Raw genomic sequence first — 20,019 nt, forward strand, 5'->3', positions numbered from 1 at the left:
TAGGCCAATGGTGCTTGCATATTACTGGGAAATACATAATAGGAAGGTTGGGGATACTGGGAATCTTCTAGTCCGTTTGCACAACAAAAGCAGTTATCTTTTGAGAAGTACCTGGGAAATTATAAATGAGGAATTGATTGGAGAACACTTCTATCTTAGTAAAGCTCCATTTTTATTTTTCACTGTACATGAATATCCATTTTTGTCAGTTTTCCAGCTGGCAGAAGTTGTTTTTTTTTTTTTTTGCTGAGGAGTATTTCTTTTTCCTAGAGAACCCATGTTAGAGGAATTATTTCTCTGAAAAAGAGAAAGTATCATTTGGTAAAGGGTAGTTTAAAGACATGCTGTGTAAACTTGAAAAGGTGCACTATGTTGTCATTGAATCTTACAAAATGTATGAAGTATAACATTATTATCAAGCTGCTTTAAGTTTTATATTGGTTAAAAATGTCATGGCATTCCTCAGCCACTGTGGCCATCAGCAAAGGCAATGGCTTTGGCAGGTAAGAGCTGCAGTGCTGACAGGAGCAGGTATGCTTTAAGGAGAGATTTGTCATCTGAATGCCAGAGAGAGTCAGTGGATGGGTTTGTTCCAAGCTTGATTTATGTGCCACTCTATCTTGTTTGGCACCTTATTGTTATAATGAATTATTCCTTTATGGAAGGTCTCAGAAATTCCTTTGAGATATGCAAGCACATGTTGACTCTGTATTTAACCTCACTATCAGTTAGTAATACCATATCTTTGATAAACGAGCAAAATAGGACTTTTCCATGGAAGTTAGTCCTTGTCATTCAGGCAGAAAATGGTTTCTGTTTACCTCTCAGTTTTTTTAAGAAGGAGATCCAAAAGGTGTCTCTCTGGTTTTGATTGTTGTGAGCAAGGTTGTGGCATTTTAGACTTTTAATACGTGAAAGTCACCAAAGTATTGATAGCACCCCAGGCTGCAAAGCATAAAGGTGCAGAAACTTCATCCTTCCCGAAGCTTCAGAGGGGAGCATAGGAAACTTCATCTACTTTCCACATGTGATTTATCATGTTCTGTTGCTGCTTTACTGGATAGAGCAGCTAAGCAGTATTTTCAAACTGATATTTGCTGATCTATATGGTTGAATTTAATCTGATCTAAGATAAGGTAGGGTAAATAAGCCTATAGCCAATTTATTATCCACAGTACATTAAAAACAGAGTCAGAAAAACCCTCCCTGAGAACAGTGAATAAATTTGTGCTGGTGGTGTTTTTGTAGTTGTGCTAGATCTAGAAATAGAACTGAGGCAGTGCTTGTTAGCAGAGATAGTATCTTCTACTGGGGTGACAAAGATAGTTTGGGAAAAAAAAACAAACCAAAAAAAACCAAACCCATGCTTTTGGGCAACAAGATCTTCTGGTTAAAAGCTTACTTGTTTTTTCAGCTGCATAAGCTGCTCTAAAAACTTGCTATTAGGCAAACTGGGACTCAAAGAATTTTTTTTTAATTTTTTTTTATTCCTATAAGCTTTCCTTTACTGCCATTTTTACAAAAATAGAATTGCTTCCTAAATAAATAGGCATTGCCCATCCAGCCTTGCTGAAAAGCAGCATGCCTTCCAGTATGCATGAACTTATGTCATCCTTTACACAACATCTCTTAAGCTCATAGGGATCTGAGCCCTCCCCAGGCAGCTGCTGTTGGACCTGGGTCTGGTTCCCTGTGTGGCTGCTCAGGGGTCAGGCACATGCTGGAGAGAGTTTCTGGTGTCACCATTGATGCTGAGCTGAGCTTTGCTTCTGGAGCTGGCTGGACTAGGAACCTGATTTGCTGGACTATATCCAGATAGACACAAAAATAATTTTAGAAGTTTCCTCTAGTAGAAGACGTGGGCTAATCAGAAATGCTCAACTTAGAGTGTCTCCTTAGTGTGTGTGCTTCCCCACAACCTAGCTCCCAGTGAGTAAGAAATCAGCCCTAATTTAAAAATGCTGAGAGCTTGCTGCTAGAGTCAAGGACACCAAATCCCTGGTTTACCAGACTTGCTGCTTAGGCTTGGAAGACATAGTGCAATGTGAATTGAGACTTGAGTCTGAATGCCTTACCTAGGCCTTCAAACTGGTAAAGGCAGCTGTCTGCCCCTCACCCCCTGCACAGCTGAATTCCAGCATTGGAATGGTGCTTTGACCTCATCAGCATGAGTTCATTCCTTCCTGCAGGACCACTGTCCCTCTGATCACAGTACAATGGAGGGGTGTGAAAATTTGTATGGAGCAGGTGATGACAAGAGTGACATGTTGGATCTTCATTTGCTGTTTATGGCCATTGATGATACATGAAATAAGTATCGTCTGTAAATAATTTGGGAAGGAGGTAATTTTCTTTCCTGAAATCAGGTTATTTTTCTGTGATTTCACTTTTTTTGACACAGAAACATTTACTGCACTGCTTAGCATACTTGTACCAAAACTGAGCTTTCAAAGGCTAGTCCAGAATTAGGAAGGACAAAGTAATGCATCCAGCCTTGTTGCCATCTGATCCAAGCATGTAAGGCACTTACAAAAGGTTATTAGCATGCAAAATCCCCCAAATACTTCTTTTTTTAAAGTACAGAATGTAGGACAGCACTTTACCATATTTAGTAAACACTGTCCATGTTGCTTTGTGCCAGCAGCATAATTCATAGGATACAATTATACAAGATAAGCTTTATTAACCAATTCAGATTTGTATGATGGATCTCCTTGCTTTGTAGACTCATCTGCTTTGAAGTTTCTTCTGATCAATCATTAGCATATATATACCTACTGAAGAATTCTCTTTTTTATCTTTTAGAGGGCATGTCTTTCTGGCTAAAAACACAGCCATTTCATTTCTCTAGTTTCAGTTTTTATAGTACAGTCTGCCATCCAATTTAATATTTATCAGTAGTAATAACTGACTGCCAGGGTATTTTCAACATTAATTCCGGGTGTCTGTGCACTGGAAAGTCCTGCATTCAGAATTACTAAGCAGACTATGCAGGCAGACACTTTGGCTGTAACTTGTTTGCTCATTTATATACAGAAGAATGGAGATGAATAGCTAATTTTGCTGCAGAGAGTTGTCTGCTTTGAATCCCAAACGCTCTATATTTTATAACTCCAGGAGCCTGGTCAAACTGTTGTAGCAGTCTTCCAACTGGTAGAAGGGATTAATTATTCCAAGCTTCTTTTGTTGTTTTTTTTTCTCCCTGCCCCTGCAACTTTCCCTAAAAGAGAATCTGAGTCATTATTTAGACAGCAAATGAAATGTTTCCAGTGTGACTGATTTAAATTTCTCCTAAGGATTACACTTCTTGACTGAAGATCAATAAAGGAAAGCACATACAGAGACAAAGGAAGACACACTACAGCAGAGGATCTGGGTATGCAGATTTTCCCAGCCAGATTGTGCCATATTGTTTCAGTCTAAGGAATTGATTTGACCCTAACAGCACATAAATGCAAGTTTATTCCCAGCTGTTTGATATGGAAGCTGCATTGTACCCTCAATTTTACAAGAACTATGCAAAACTCTGATGAAAATCCAGACTTCTGTTTGCCCTTAGTTACAGCTACAAGGAGATCTAAGAGGAAGAGACAGGCTTTGTTCCTGTAGAAAACATTCAGTTCATGCACATGTTTTATTTCATCTGGCAATATGTACACAGCTTCAGGGTTGGATTAGCTATGGTTTCTCCTCCAAGGATCTAAGCTCCACTACAGAAGATTTCCCAAGTATAGTCACTGTAACTGTGAAAAAAGAGGATGCTGGTAGCCATACACTGTGGTCCCTATAAAGTGGCTTTAACTGGACTTGTGTGTGCTGGAGTAATTATATCCCTTTAAAAGAGAAGTTGCTTTAGTCTCCTTACTATGAATTAACAGATCCTCACCTAGATTTTACAGGGAAATTCCTTTCAGTGTGGCCAGATGAACAGTTTGATGGAGTAGGCTGAAGATGGCAGTGCAGTGTTTGATGGATGGTGAGATGATAATGATGCCAAGGCTTCCCAATGTTTTTCTACTTCCCAGAAAGACCGCTTTGTCTTGCCTGGGCTGAGTTTTACCCAGGTATTGCAATAAGTCAGACTGCCTGTGGATTCAGGAAGGAATGAAATGCTGATTGATGTTTGAGCTAATCTGTAAGAAAGCATCCTGAAAGGAGAAAACCAAGTTGGGGTTTTTTTAATCCTTTTTTTAGTCTCTGGGAGGAGGCTGGAAGTAAGATATGGAAGTAGAAAGTTTTCCTCGTAATTTTTCTTACACTGATAATGTCACAGGTATAACATGGTGTGTTCCCAGCAGTCCGGAAGTTTGACTGTGAATTTTGTCTTGGCAGTACCAACTCTTTTCCCACATGACAGAGAATTAAGAGGAATAGAGGAGTTGCTGATGAGTGGCTTCTCCTCTGATGTTGTCTTACCAACTTTCCTTCCCATTTCTAGTTCTTTTTCATAGTTTGACTGTGAAAAAAGTCACCCTGGACTTGGTGTGCTCATGTTCCTTGGGCTTTTTTTTCTCTCTTTAAAGAATGTATATGTGGCCTGGCATTTAGGTGGATTTTAGCTGCTGTTTTTTCCCTCCAAGGTGGTGTTAGGGAGGATGAGATTCTTCTTTCATACCTGGGTATTCTGAATTGTTGCCATGCATCTAGCTATTTTTTAGAGAAAAAACCTTCAGGTTTATTTTAAAAGTGGTTTGATTTTCCCATCCTTCTGTCTTTGGAATACAGAAGAGGAGGAATTTCATTGAAGAAGTGTAACAGAAAGATTTATTGCAAAACATTTTCTCTGTAGCTGCATTTTTTCTATAGCTGCAAGGTTTTTTTCTGGTTTGTTTTGGGGTTTGTTTTTTAAAAAAACTTTATGTATTTGGATCAGGCCAAAACTGAGAGGTATAAATAACAGAACCTACAACTGTCAAAAGACTAATATGCATAACTGTACAGAATGTGGATGCAGAAGCTTAAATGAGGCTTCTTCTAAAACACATTATTTTGTTCCTAGTATTTCATTTATGGCAAAACTATAATGAACAGACATAATAAGATCACCTGAATTGTTGATGCTTTAGTTGATGTCACTATTTACACAAAAGAGAATAAGTAACTGTGTTCTACAAGGATATGAATTTGAGGGAAAGTTTTAAAACTTTTCAAAATCTATTCCTTATGTTTATGAACACTAATAGAGTAGTTGAGTTTGACAGAACAGTGAGTAGGTTAATTATCCATCACTGAAGAAGACTTATTGTTTTCTCTTGCCAGATGTTTTAATTAATTTTAGAAAATAGTAGAGCTTTGCTTTAGTTTTTATTCCAGTTGTTTTAAATCAATTGTGAGAATGTATGACTTGTGTTTAAAAACAGAATTCAGAGAGTAATTTATTTTCCTGATATGACAGATTTTTTCTTTCCTACCCCCAAATCTGAATTATGTAGTTTTTGAAGTTAAACTGCTTGTCAGAAATGAATAAAACTTCTCTAATTAATCCTTTTGAGTTCTCAATTTGTAGAATAACAATTTGATTTGCATATTTTGTTAAGTAAAAATGCTATATAATTAAATTATGAAAATGTGTTCCATTTATAGACTAGACTCCCTGTGATCTGAAAATAGAAAGGTTGGTTTTAGTAATTCATGATAGCAAGGGCTGTTTTGCTTTTGAGGAATTTGTGCTTCCTTCATAGATTGACTTCTAATTCTGTTAAAAATTGGTCTACTAAATGTGCAAAAATTTATTTCCTAGTTTCACTTGTAGGCTGTGAGGTGACTAAGATGTGTATAATTCCTGGATCTGTCAGCAAAGATATTGTATGTAGCAGAGAATCATAGAATCATTAAGTTTGGAAAAGACCTCTAAGATCATCAAGTCCAACCACTAACCCAGCACTGCCTAGTTCACCACTCAGCCATGTCCCCAGTTTTACACATGCTTTAAATACCTCCAGAGCTGCTCCCCTGGGCAGCCTGTTCCAATCCTTGACAAATCTTTCATTTAAGAAATTTTTCAAGTATCCAATCTAAACCTCCTCTGACACAACTTGATGCCATTTCCTCTTGTTTTACTGGCTGTTACTTGGAAGAAGAGACTGATTCCCAAGTTACTGCATCCTCTTTTCAGGTGGGTGTAGAGAGTGATAAGGTCTCCTCTGAGTCTTTTCCAGACTAAACACTCCCAGCTCCCTCAGGCACTCCTCATAAGGTTTGTGTTCCAGACCCTGCACGACCTCCACAAACCTCCTCCAAAGTCAGATAGTTTGGTTTGGCTTGGCTTCTCATTCCTTGGTGGAAATGCTCTTTTCTTTATGGCAGACAATTAAAACCAAAGTTCAGCATGCTTTGTATGGACACTAAAATAAGGCCACAATATATTTTATAAAGTGTTGAGGTTTTACTGGTATAATTAGACAGATGTTTCCCTTTTTTTTTTCTTTTTTTTCCCCTCCCATGTGCTTTGCCATACAACTTAAATTCTACCCTGTGTTTTAAAGGCTACAATGGTTCAGTGATGGCCTGTGAAAATTAAGGGACTTTGGGCCATGAAGTGCTATCTAACTAGTAAAACACTGTTTTATAGAATGCACTATGTAGTGGAAGTAATTTAGGTGGTCAGTTGGGAACTTCATCACTGGAATGTTTCCTGCAAAACTGATTTATCCTCATGGTATGGACTGCAGCTTAATGGGGGATAATATTGGTCTAAATTCAGCTACAGCTAGATAATCAGATCATGTCAAGGATTATGTTTAAATAAGTGTGTAGTTCAGCACTTATTTTTGTTTTGTTGTGGTTTTACTAAAAAAAAAACAAAACCAAAACAAAACAAAAAAACCCCTTGATTTTGTATGGCTACCAACTACCACTCTTTCATGTAGTCCTGAACCCCAAAACAGCCTGATCCTAAGCAGACCTACACTTACAAGATGAAGTAATTTACACTTATTGCCAATGGCTCAGATCCAACCTTGTTCTTAAGTTTCAGAAGATAAGTAAGAAATATATTTCAGAATGTTAGTTATAGCTTATTCATGTTTGGCCTGTTCTGTCAGTCTAACCTATGTACAAAAAGAGACATGACAGTTTTCAGGCTGAAAATATGTACTGCAGGTGTGCATGTCAGTGACCAAGATTTTGATTTAATTGTATTTGTTGTTTGGAAAGTCTGAGTCTTTAAAGCCTTTGTTTCAGCATTGTATTTAATGTCAGAATTGCAGTAGTGTTGTTGTTCCTTTAAAAAAATTAACATTCCAAAATGCTTTATGTACTTTCTCAGTTATGAAACCTTTGAAGACCTTTAATTATGTTTTTCATGAGATGGGGCTTTGCAGAGTTTATCAGCTTTAGATTTCAGAAGAGAGTGGCATGTCTGTGACTTAAACAAAAAGCAAACCATCTGTAGAATTGTTCTGAACTCCAGAGTGTGAATTGTCATAGTTTGGAATTAAATGCTTGCCTTACTAAGAGCTTTCACTTTTTACAGAGAATTGGGACTTCTTGAGATAACCAGGGAGTTTTGATGTGCTGATCAGCCTGGCTGCAACTTCCATCATAATTTATTTTTTTTGTGTTAAGGTTACTGTACATGACACTTTTGTTTGACCTTTTTCCTCACCTGTAAGCAAGGTGTTTCTATCTGAATAGGCTTCTCTAGAGCAGCTGTCACTCCAGTTTAAGTTCAATCCATCTGTTTTGAAATGTTGTATATTACCTTTTTTCTCCTTCACCTCCTGAGGAAGCTTACTGGCAGTTACAAATTGAAGGAGGTAATGATTCTTGTATATCGTTACAACATGTAGTGTCTTTAATAATATTTATATAGATAGTATCAAACATAATGGATTGGCAGCTGGGCAGCTTCTCACATGTGAGTAAATAGAAATGACCTGCAGGCTTTAGCAAAAGCTTCTTTGAATAATGAAGCTGCAATATCATCTGCAGCAACCCTATTTCTAAGATATATGAAATATCCTGTGGTTGCTAGAAGTGTTGTCACTTAGAAAGGTTAGCTGCTTACTTTGGAATGAAAATGTAAGCCCAGAAAAATAATTCAGCCATTTGTGCTGAAGTATAGAGAATAACATATCAGAAAAAAAAAAACCCCAAAGATCAAATACACATGATTTTTTTTCTCCTTTCAATATCCTATGCTTAATTTTTGCATGACAGCTCTATCTGGCAGCCTCACATACCATCAGTGCAATCTGTTATTCTAGGTTGTTTCAATTAAGTTCTCTTTCTCATTTTGCATTTGCTGAAGAGTCATAATGGCATGCTCCCAAATCAGCAGTCAAGAAGAGTAATCCTCTCTATTTGTATTTGCAAAAAGAAAGGAGAAAGGAAGAGATGGTTTCTTTGTTTCCTCTGTGTCCTGAAGGCCTTCTCCAGAATTACAGAACAACACGATTTGCTTTGGAGACTAACTGTCAAGACTTTGTTACAGATCATGAAGACTTGATTTTGGGGCTTTTGTGAGTTATTATGAAAAATCTTTTAAATTCATTCTGTTCTCCTCGGTTGCTTTCAGATCCCTTTCTGTCTGGTAGCTGGAGAATTAAAGGTTTTCCTTGCTGTCACTGTATCAGTGCAGTAGTTGGATGTCTTTATGAAAGCAACTTTCTAAACTTTCCTGTGCTTGAATTTCCAGTGAAGAGAATTCATTCCCAGCATGGGAAACTGGAGACAGCTTGTTGTACTGATGTACAAACTGCTCCTCTGTGATACCATGAACTCAGACAAATTCTGTTTCTAACTGGGTTGTTGTGTTGCCCTGTCCTGAAGTGAACATGCAGAAGCAAGTACAGTGCTCAGTACTTCTGAGAGCAGAGAGCTGTGTAGAGCAGAGTGATAAAAACTCAGGGTTTCTATCCCTGAGTATTTAAATACTTGGTGTCAATAAACTAAGCAGCTGCAGTACTGAGCACCCACTGTTTATCAGCTAACCCATATGTTATCATATGGAACATCAACATGTTTCACCTGTTTTGACACTGCCAGCTGATGTTCAGTTTTCCCTGAGAAAGGCTGCACTTTGCCCAAAAGGCAGCAGGTGGAATGCTGGGTTGACATGGTGCCATCAGAAGGGCTAGCTTTGGTTCAGGAACCCTCCACTTAACTGGAAAGGAAGGAAATGAGTAGATAATTCGGAGCCCTTTATGTAACCTGCTGATCCATTCAGTTGCTGAAGGAATGAGGAAGATTAAGTTTAAAGGATTAACAAATGGGTTTTGCTTCTGCTGTAATGGCTTATCTCCATATGCACATAATGATACTGAGTTCCCAAGGGTTGGGCAGATACAGAACTGTTAAAGCAGAGACTTCAGTGTTTCAGCTGTTTGCTCATGCCAAACCCAGCTGTACCAGGGGATTTCAATGGGCACATTAAACCTGCATTCTGTCTTCTTACCATGTAATCAGGTTGCCCACACTTAAGTGTTTACAGAGTGCCATGTGATTGTTGGAGCAAGCTTCCAGCATTGCAGCAGACAAGATTTTTTTTTAGTTAGTAGCTTTCCAAATCCAATCAGGACCTTTAAAGCAATTTCCATGCTGCTTCTCCTCCCATATTCTTTTTATAACATTTCAGTTGGACAAATTGTCCATGTTGAGTTGGAGCTGGCAGTTCCTTTTACTTGGTTGATGGGAAATGCTGGCAGTCCTTAGTACAGGTCTCTGCTGTTTGTTGCAGACTTGGGCCAGGCAGGGCTGACAGGTTGCTCTTGATGGAGTTAGTGTGAAAACTCTAAAGCAGGATGAATAGGAATTGTTTGCTCTGTTTTCTAGAGGACATTTTCAGCCCAAATGGATTTATTGTGTATTTGCAAGTTGGGGCTTATTTTCCCCTTTTCTATGTCTGTAGTTGCAACAGGGTTTATTGATGCATGTGCAGGAGATAATGAAATCCTAACTTTGTGAGAAATTCCTGCTGTGGAGGAAAGCCAGTAATTCTTATTTCTAGCAGAAGCATCTTGCACAGTTTCCTTCTTAAAGGAGCTGGGCCAGGCAGGTGGCCAAACACCCTGCCTCCCTGTGCTGTACTACCAGCCCTGCTGCACGTACAAGAGCTGACCTGTGAAAGGCTCTTTCTGTTAGGAAATGACTGTGGCTTTGTGGCATTGTAAATCTCTTCCAAGAAAAGGCAAGGACCAATTAGTGGTCAAACCAGCCAATGTTAGCCATTTGTCATTTCTGCTGTCTTGCTTTCTCCCACTTTTTGGATTACCCTGTCTTCATAGCTCCAGCCCAGGGCTTGCCCTGGAATTTCTTGTGGGAGGCATGTGGGTTTTCTCCATGCAGTCTTGTACATATGAGTATTTAGTGAGCCTCCTTTGGCTAGGAAAACCTGCTCAAGAGTGGACCCCTGAATCTCTATTCACTTACAGGCTTTGAAACCAAAAGTAATTCTGCTGAACCTGGTGTCACCTGGGTGGGAACAGTTTTCTGGGACAGAGACTGAGAGCAGAAGTGCCATTCAGCAGTGTGTAGGAGCATAACTGTGTTAGGGGAGTGGGCTGTCCATGTGCATTATGTGCTGCATGTGCATGGCTGCAGTTCAGAGTACTCCTCATTGGCACACCCATGTTGGCTGAGCATTTTGGGCACTGAGTCAGACAGAGGCTGGCATCATGCTCAATTTCCAGGGGAGGAATTACAGCATTCAGGGGGCCCTCTTTCCACCAATTTTCACTGAGATGTTTCTGTGCAATTTCTGCTATTTGGCATGTGCCTGTAAAGACCCATCCCAATACTAAAGGCAGGAAATCCAATGTTCATCATGAACAGAGCTTTTGAAGTGTTTGTGGCTATCCCGAGAGAAGAATCATTTTAAAAGGGAATTTCTCTAGCAATCTGTAGATACAATACTCAAAGCAAAAAACTGCTTGTTGGCAGTTGGGGCTTGAACTTATTCCCATGTGTTTGTGGGGTTCAACTATAGAAGCTGGTTTTTTTTCTTTCCAATATATAATTTTCATATACAGAATAAGGCAGAATGTAGAAGCATTTACATTTTACACATGTAATAACATGAGTGCTAATTGTCTTTGTGAATTATATTTTCAGTGTTGTTTTCCCCAATGTCTGACTAAAGTTGAGAAAAAAAACTTTTTAGCTTGCTAAATTTGCATTCATGTTAGTTTTATTCAGTGCAATTTTGGTTCACTTAGCCTTGCTTTAGATTGCAGATCATGCCCAACATTGGAAGAGTGGATTTTGAAATTCTTTTACGTGTCAGATTTCCCAGTATCCTATTTTATCAAAAAAGCTGTCACCAGCTTCTTCTGAAACCAGCAAACCTTTTTTCTTTCTAATTACATTTTTACCATATGTTCATCCAGATGGCATATGCCAAACATTTTCTAGGGTGTTATAAAATGACCTGACTTTGGAGGGTTTAACTGTTGAAGAAGCTTAAAAAAAAAAAATTGACACTGGGGCAAAAAAAAGGGTAGTCCTAGAAATAAAGAAATAAAAAGATCATAAATATCCCCAGTTGCATTCTGTGGCTGTGATACTGAATTCTCACTATATACACCTGCACAAAAACAGTGAGAATGTAGGGAGTGTTTTCTTGAAACGTTAAAATTTGACTCCTTTTTTAACCACTGAAAATATAAAATCTTTGTCTGTTGAATATGCCTAAAAAAATTCTAGAGCTTTGAGCAACTCTCTGGTTTCCTGCAAAATGGAGCAAAAAAGAGTTTGTCAAGGCACCAGATTCTCTGTAGGAGCAGCAGTTTTACTGAGCAATGTAATAACTACTTGTGCACTTTATTCTTGAAATATCCTTTTCAAGTAAAAGGCAGTTGATGCATGATTTTGACACTTGTGTCCTAGTTCTTAATAATACTAGGGGGATTTCTTAGAGAAAATAAATTGACTTGGGATATACTGAGAAGTTCCAGGAAGAAAGGAAGGAAGGAAATTATTTTTCATATTTAGCTACTAGTTAAGCTAAATTAACGAAGATCAGTTTTTCATTTTCTGGAGAGTTTGCATATTTCTTCATCTCTATGACAGCTCTCTTTTAACTGTCATTGTTGTTTTGGTAGTCTTTCCAGATTATCAAACATGAAAATATATAATACCCTCATATTGTTACCAGTTTTTATAAAACTATCTCAAGTCTCAAGCCATTTTACTTAGTGCTAATTCCTGAAGAATAGTGACTGAAGGAAAATTAGATTAGATTTACTTCCATGTGTTGCTACAATAGCTTTTCCCACTCCCAGGAAGTTTTGAGTGCAGAGCCCAAGACTCTGAATAGAGTATGATGGGGTAATTTTGGGGCAGAATAGGCAGAGACTCATGGCAGGGACTCAGATGGACAATTTAAATGCAAGTTTGTTCAGTGTCCTTAACTTGCACAGATCTTGTTAAAAATCACAATTGCAATCAACAAAGCAGATCCTCCACCTCCTTCAAATTAATGAGATAGTGCTCAACAATTGAAGTGGTTTTGTTATTTCTGAATTAAACTTTACGTAAAAAGTCCTTACATCCATCCTCCTTGCCCACTTCTACTCATCAGTCTGTGAGTGGTTTGACATTTCCACAGACTCTTCTCCGTCATTGATCAAGTTTACACCTGCTGTGTCTCAAGTTTAAAAGAATCTATTTTGTAGGTAGATCAATCTGTATAGCAGAGATACTGTAACTATTTAAAAGCTAAGGATTAAACACCCCAAAACTGCAAGCTGGTATTAACCTGTGATGTGATTGAAACAAACTGTAATAGGGGAACACCCAAAAGCCAAATGTGTCCACCCTGTCAAAACATGATGCAACAGCCAATTGATTATGGTTGTTTTAGAGTTTGTGGGTGTTCAGCTGCATTCAACTAGTTTGAGGTATCACTTTTTCTGCTTTCTCTTTGGAAGTCTTTGCAAAATTGAGCTAAAGTTGTTTAGGTGCCTTTGTTACTTATTTCAAAAACAATGTTTATCATAACCAGGATTGCTGGGTTCATGCCATAGTTTTCAGTTTCTTAGAAGAGCTAGAGCTCTAACCATTTTTCTGGGGTTTTTTGTCAAAAAAAACTTTTGGCATGTCAAAATGCAAAGGCTAAAAAAGCATTTCACTCTGATAATTTGTTTTTCATTACCAGTAAGCATTATTAAATTAAGTTCTCAACTGCAGTCTTTGTTTATATATTCCTTGGATTATTCAGCCTCTAACTAAAAGAAGAACAATGCTAGGAAGTCTTCCATGGAAAATATTACCAATTTCATAATTTTGAAGCCAATTATGTGAGGATTCAAAGTGTCAATCTTAAACCATACCTCTGACTAAGCCAAGCATAGATTTGGATATGCACATGTTAAGTTAGGCTCCTCAAAATGTCCTGGGCTTCTGAATTGTGTTTTGCAAGTGTCATATGATGCAGTTGATCAGTGCTCCCCAGGCTGTTTTTCTTTCCCAATTTTCTTCCTCCTTTGCTCACTGTAGGTCCCTTTGTAAGTGTGTACATGAATTTTATGCCACCCTGCAGCATCTCTATTCTGCTCTGCATGTTGGTTCATGCACACTCAGACACCATCTCTCTCATTTCCCCTGTTACCTTCTCTTTTGACTAGAGCAGTTGCCACAGAGAGTTTTTGAGAGTAAGTGCTTATGATTGCACTTCTGCTATGATTTTCCATAGCTGCTAGTTTATCTCTCAGAAGAGTCTGGTATATAAAATCTCTGTTCAAGAAGTTTTCCATGAATTACTCCTTCATATGGCAGCAGTCTCCCACTACTGGCAACATGAGTACATCAGAGAAGATGGCCTATTGTAAAGCAGGGACTAATCTCAGCCATTGAAAATGGGAGAAAATAAGTGTCTGTCTTTGAAAAGGCAGTCTAAGGGCAGCTTGAGTTTGTGTACATGGAAAGAACAGTTCATATTAAAAATCTCAGCCTTTTTATTTTCCTGCCATTTTTCCTTGAGAAAAGTAAATCTTTAGCTATGATGTAAGAACTGTATCTAAATACATTTTTGGGGTGTTTGAAGTAAATAGCAGGTTTGTAGTGGTGCAGTTACTCTTCTAAGATCTTTCACAATGTAAGGGATGTTCTGGGTAGGGTTCCCCAAAGTGGCTTTTTTGAGTCCAAGCTTATTAGATTCTTGTTTAGAACTCGTATCATAGTTATTCTGTGGAAGTCAGTATTTTCCACAGCTGAGAAGGAGATCAAAAACTTCCAATTAATGCAAAATTCAAATTAGTCTTGAACTATGGTACCAGAACTGGCATCTCAATAATGAACTAACCGCAGGAGGAAGGGGATTTGTCAATGTACCATCACAAAAAGCTTTGAGCATTCATCTAATCTCTTCTGGGATCATATTTATACATCTTGCTGCTCTCTTGAAATACACCCCCAAAGTACTGAATGGCACAGGAATATCTGATGCAGCAAGCAGTGGAAGCATGAGGTGCAGAGTCTTTTTAGTTGATGTATTTCAAGGTGGATAACCTTAAAAATCAATAGTGTCTGCTGCACTAGTCAGAATCATGATGGACTGCTCCTCGCTGATCCTCCTGCTTAGGCTTTGAATAACTGATGCTGTGCTGCTGCAGATCCTCAGCACCAGCCAAGGCAAGGGCTGGAGCATCCAGGGGCAGGGCTGCTCCTTTCAGCAAATCTCTGCCTGCTCTTAGAATTTGCTATGTGAAGTGCAGCTGTTGGTTGGGGTTTTTGGGGGTTGTTTTGGGTTTTTTTCCTTTTTAAAACAGACTATACAAGTGCTAGAAGACAGATTAAGTACAATGACAGGAAAGTAGTTTTCAAAGGCTCAAGCAGTATTTTCACATTGGTTGTAAATATGGTGTTTTCTCTTTGGAGACAGAAGGTACTTTCTGTTTTGGCTTGTAGTGCCCCAGTTACAAAAATGGAAACAGCTATTACGAAAAAAGTTATTAAATAGGTAATCTTAACTTTGTGGAATGTTAACTTTGTGGGGCTGTCATCTAAGAGAGGTGAGAAATGCACAGTTTTGTCTTCTCTACTACAACAAGGTTCTCAAGTTGAAATAGACAGTTTTCTAGATACCAGTGACACCTCAGAAACTGTCTCATTAGAAAGACAAAATGAATATCTAGAAGCACAAACCATGAATGGGAATTTATGGAGAGGAGATGCCTGGAACATCTTGAGGATAGATTTTTAAAGGGTCTGCATATAATTCTTTGGGTTTTCTAACAGTTCATTGGGAAAAAGAAAATAGAAATTTATCTAAAATAAACTGACAAAAGCTGGAGGAGGAAGAGAATGAAGTATCAGATGTGGTGCTCTAGCTAGTAAAAAACAATTACTTCTTTTCTGTCCTCACCTTATATGTATATTAAGAGAGCACAGAGATATTCTCTTGCTCTTATTTTTGTAAAGAAGTTACTTCTGCTGCCTCTGATCATATGCATAAAAAGACAGCATGTTACTCTTAGGTAGACTGAATCTAGTGATAGGGATGGAAAGCTTCTTTGAAGAAAAGCCCTAGAAAAATCCAGTAACAGAAATAGACTCCCACTGAGAGTTTACTGAGATTTTGCTGCTCTTCTGTGGATCAGTAATGAAGCAGACCATGGAGAGAAAGTAAATTGTTGTCATGCCCAAGGTGTATGTGTTGGGGAAAGATTAGAGAAGTTTTTGCATACCATTGATGCTGAAAATAGATCTCTGAATGATACCTTTTTCCTTATGGGCTGCCAGTTTGGAATTCTTCAGTGAGTTGTATTTGCATGATGAAAATAGGGATGAAAAAGGAACAGGTGGTGAGAGCAACAATGCTGGTTACACAGTGTGTCCCTTAACTCTCATGTTATAACATGTTATGTGTAAAATCATCAAAGATGTGAAAATTGCTTGAATTTCATATTGTTAATTGATTATGAGGACACCAATGGATGATACTGCCTGGAGCTGTAGGGATATCTGCCTCTGATGTGCATTTCAGAGTTCTTGGGTCGGGCACTGGCTGTTACCTTTCTCAGAGCCTGTGCTCTCTCTGCAGGTGGGTTGGGATGTGGCTCCCTCCATTTGTCTACTGCATCCATCTACCCTGAGCTAGAGCTAGTTCAGCACTTGCAGACTTACACTCTCTTGAAAGTAAAAAAAGAGTTAACTCCTGGTCAGGCAACTTAAAACAAATATTATCTGAGATCTCTCAGGACTGCAATAAGTTGATGCCATGAGCTGAAATCTGTCTTTGTACTGTGCTGGCCAGATATTGCTTGTTACCTGCAGTGGTTATTTGGTTTCCTGAAGTACATGAGTTCAATGGATGGTATTTGGGGTATGACACTGGAGTGGTCTGTTTGTCTGATTGGCACTGAGGAATTGGTAGTTGTGATTCTGTGGAGACTCTAGGCTTTGGGTGGAAAATGTGTGTGAGTTTTGATACTCACTGCCTACAGCATCAGCCATGTTTCAGTGTTTATTAACATTAATTTAAAATCTTTATGCTTTTAAACTGTTACCTGTTTCATGGATATATGATGTTGAATGGCTTTTATCCTTTCTATTTTCTGCTTGAAAACTCAAGATCTTTCCCTCCAGCCATAAGAGGTTTTTTTTCTAGGTAAAATAAATAGGCTTTGTCATAACACCATAGAAGAAAGTAAATTATTTTAGTAATTTGCTATTAATATATTTTCTTGATATCTTTTTTGTTTGTTTGTGCCCTGGAACATTTTGAAGTGATTGCAAATAGTTTATCCAAGTAGCAAATACAGAGCTGTTATGGGTGCCTTAGGAAGGGAGAGAATTCAGCTCAGTTTAACATAGTAGATCCCCAAATTAAAATGTGTGTCCTCTTTTTAAAGAGGCTGAGAGGCTCTGATTGTTTTGTTTTATGTTATGAGTAGGTCACTACTATTATTTTTCCCTTGCAAAAATTGAAGGATGAAAAAATCAAGCACAGATGACAAAGGCTTTATTGTCGGGTTATTTTTCTTTTATATATAGTATATGATTAAATGTGTGTTGTCAAAAAGAGGCCTCTTTAAAGCCTGATACTATTGATTACTATTTGAGACCTGCCAGCAGCATTATTATTTACTGCATAAGAAAATCTAATAGAAAATTATTAAGTTGGTGATTTAGCTCCTCTGGTGAGAACATTTCAGATACTCATCTCATATCGTTGCACAAATTGCTTGGCTCAAGTAGTACCACAAAATCATGTTTTAATGATTTTTTTCCTTTTTCCATCTTTTATTTTTTTTCACAGTCACATGACACAATCAGCCACATTTGAAGACCCTCGAATAGAGAGCTGCCAAATAACCCCTCCAGCTCCTCGGAAAGTGGAAATGAGGAGGGATCCTGTGCTAGGATTTGGGTTTGTGGCTGGTAGTGAAAAGCCAGTTGTTGTACGCTCAGTAACACCAGGTATGTTTCCCCCACCTGACCCCAGAAGAAAACTTTGATTTAGCCTACTAAGATGAAATGCAGCTACAACTTTGAGAACTGTTGAAATATTCAGGCAGGCAGTCACAAACATTAGATATGGCTTCCTTTCTCACACTCATTTTTGAACATTACATAAATGCATTAGCAAAAAGCCAGTTGGAGTTATTGCTCTGAGCCATTACTATTGTTTCCTGAAAAAGTTAACCCATTTCATTCAAGGAAAGAAGTCTTCTCCCTGGTATCTTTGTACTGGTTTGCTGTCACCTTCATTACCATTGAATCAGCTTTTTCAAGAGGTATGTTGAGTTCTGAGATTAAAACTTGCATATTTTTCATTCTTACCATCACCTTCCAAAGAAAAGCTATGTTTCTAAAAAACAATATTTCTTTCTGAAAAAGCGGATGCTATTGCTGGCTTTTTTTTTCTTGTTTTCTTTAATGAATGCATCTGTATAACTATATGGTTAAAAACCAGGTCAGAAGATAGCCCTAAACATCTTACCTGCAGTGAAAATTAGCGAAGCTTGTGATCTTTTTGAAGTTATGAGAGACCAGACCTGGGATAATCCGTCTCCCAAATAGCAGGCTCCTGCTCTCTATGCTTAAAAGTTCAGTTGTTATGTAAAATTGCAGCCAAGGGCAGGGATTTGACTTTGCTCTTGTTCAATATGTTCTCCAGAACCCCCACAGAGAGCAGAGGAGAGGCAAAATCGACTTTGTGAAGTTCTGATGTCATTTACCCACGTGTGTGCATTGATTACATTTGTATTGTTTTCACATGAAGTGAGCAGTGTAACTAATATTTGAACTAGATTCAGGCAGCTCATTCCTCTCAACTTGGCATTATTCATGTAGTTTTATCTTAAAATTTGGAAAACATGTTTACTATGTTGTGTTACAAGTGAATAGGAGGAAATATGAGCTCAGGACAACATTCCCCTGCAAGGATTTGTGTCCATTTATGTGGGATATGGAAGTGGAGTAAAGTTTTCAAAGCAAATAGAGAAAAGGATCAGCATTACCTAAGTTGCTGAATGAATTGGTTTTGATGCTTAAAACATTTTAAGACTTTGTATTCATTTATCAGTGGTAGTATTATTTATGTATCAGCGTTGCAGAGTGTAAAGACAAAGAGAGGATGCATCTTTTACACTTGGAACTGTGATGTCACATCATGTTCTGGGCATGTAATTGTGCTGAGAAACAAAGTAATATGTGCATTTTATAAAATACAATGCACTCAATGTGCATTTTAGCAGTGCCAGAATACATGACTGATTTTCTATTCAGACTAATGCTAAATATTCATGTCTAACCAAAAGTGGCAATGCTTTTGGATGTACCTGTGTTCATCAAGTGGTAGGAATCCAGCAGAAAAGAGATTCAAGCAGTTGGAGGTATAAAAACTTACTGTCTCAAATTGAAGATAACAGGATTGTTTTTCCTAGAACAGAAAAGTCATAGGAGAGATCTGTGAATGATACTCAAATATGAAAGTGATGTTTCATAGGAAAAAGGAATAAGATGTCCTTTGCCTGGGACAGGAAACACTGTGTTGCAACCAGGAAGATCTGGTATACTTACCATGGGAAAAGACTTCCTGATCTAAACAGTAGGTAAACACAGGAAAAGAAATCCTTCTCAGGGTGGTCTTACAAAATATCAGACATTGTTGATCACACTTTAAAGGGTGCATTAGTCCATGGCTTATGGGTCCTTTTGGCCTTTAGAAAACTGAGCCCTTGGTTTAGGTGGTTAGATACAGGTTTAGAACTTGAGGAGCTTCAGTAGAAGCTGCTAAACCACTAGCTTGCAAGATTTTCCTGGTGAGGGAGTACTGGTAACATCAGAAATAGTGTTAGTGTAAAAATGCCATTAGCTGAAGAAAAACACTTGTAGTATGTGAACAACAGTGTGTCTATGCATTTACAATGGTCTGCTAACTTGTGCTGTTTTGTTTTTTTTTTTTCTTCACTTGTCTGCAGGCGGCCCCTCTGAAGGAAAGCTTATACCAGGGGATCAGATCATAATGATTAATGATGAGCCAGTCAGCACTGCTCCAAGGGAGAGAGTCATCGACCTTGTCAGGTAGTTGATGTCCTGTCACTTAAACTACAAACTCAGTGACTTATTGCCTTGTGCAGCCATTCAGTGGTACAGCAAGTCTGGCCTTCCCATGGCTGAGAAAAGGGAAAATAATGTTGCTTTAGTTATAATGAAGAATGATAAATTACTTTAGTATTGTAATGAAGTATCTTCTTAAAATGTCATCTGGGTAGCTGAAAAAGTATGAAAGCATCCAGAAATATCTCCAAAGTACTTGAGTATCAAAAGAGGAATAGTATTCTCCGGGTGTTTATTTTTTGTATGGATTGTTGAAAAGATGATTCTTAGAGCATGGAAGCTCCATTCACAGTTGTATTATGTTCATTTTTCACATAAAGAAAGTTAAGTCAGGTTTCTCTAATGTGAAGAATAAAGAAAACTTGGTGGGATGATTTTTGAGAGTGAATGAATGCATGTAAATATGTAGAGAAGCTCAGAAAGTGTTTAGGTGGAATGCAGGTAGGTGAGTATGTGTGAAAGAAGCAGGCAGGAAAGAGAGAAGAAGGCAGAAAACTAGACAAAAAACGTGGC

General features: G+C 38.1%; 1 protein-coding gene across 2 annotated transcripts in view; it reads left to right on the forward strand.

The window, feature by feature from the left end:
- The window catches only part of FRMPD4 (FERM and PDZ domain containing 4), a 283,791-nt gene that overhangs the window by 202,136 nt on the left and 61,636 nt on the right, over positions 1 to 20,019 (forward strand). For both annotated transcript variants that reach the window (XM_079309609.1, XM_079309608.1), the window contains exons 3-4: positions 17,201 to 17,361; positions 19,368 to 19,470. In XM_079309609.1, coding sequence (XP_079165735.1) covers positions 17,201 to 17,361; positions 19,368 to 19,470 — 264 coding nt within the window. The remainder of the gene's footprint in view (positions 1 to 17,200; positions 17,362 to 19,367; positions 19,471 to 20,019) is intronic.

This window comes from Erithacus rubecula (genome assembly GCF_903797595.1).
Source record: "Erithacus rubecula genome assembly, chromosome: 1".
Taxonomy (NCBI): domain Eukaryota; kingdom Metazoa; phylum Chordata; class Aves; order Passeriformes; family Muscicapidae; genus Erithacus; species Erithacus rubecula.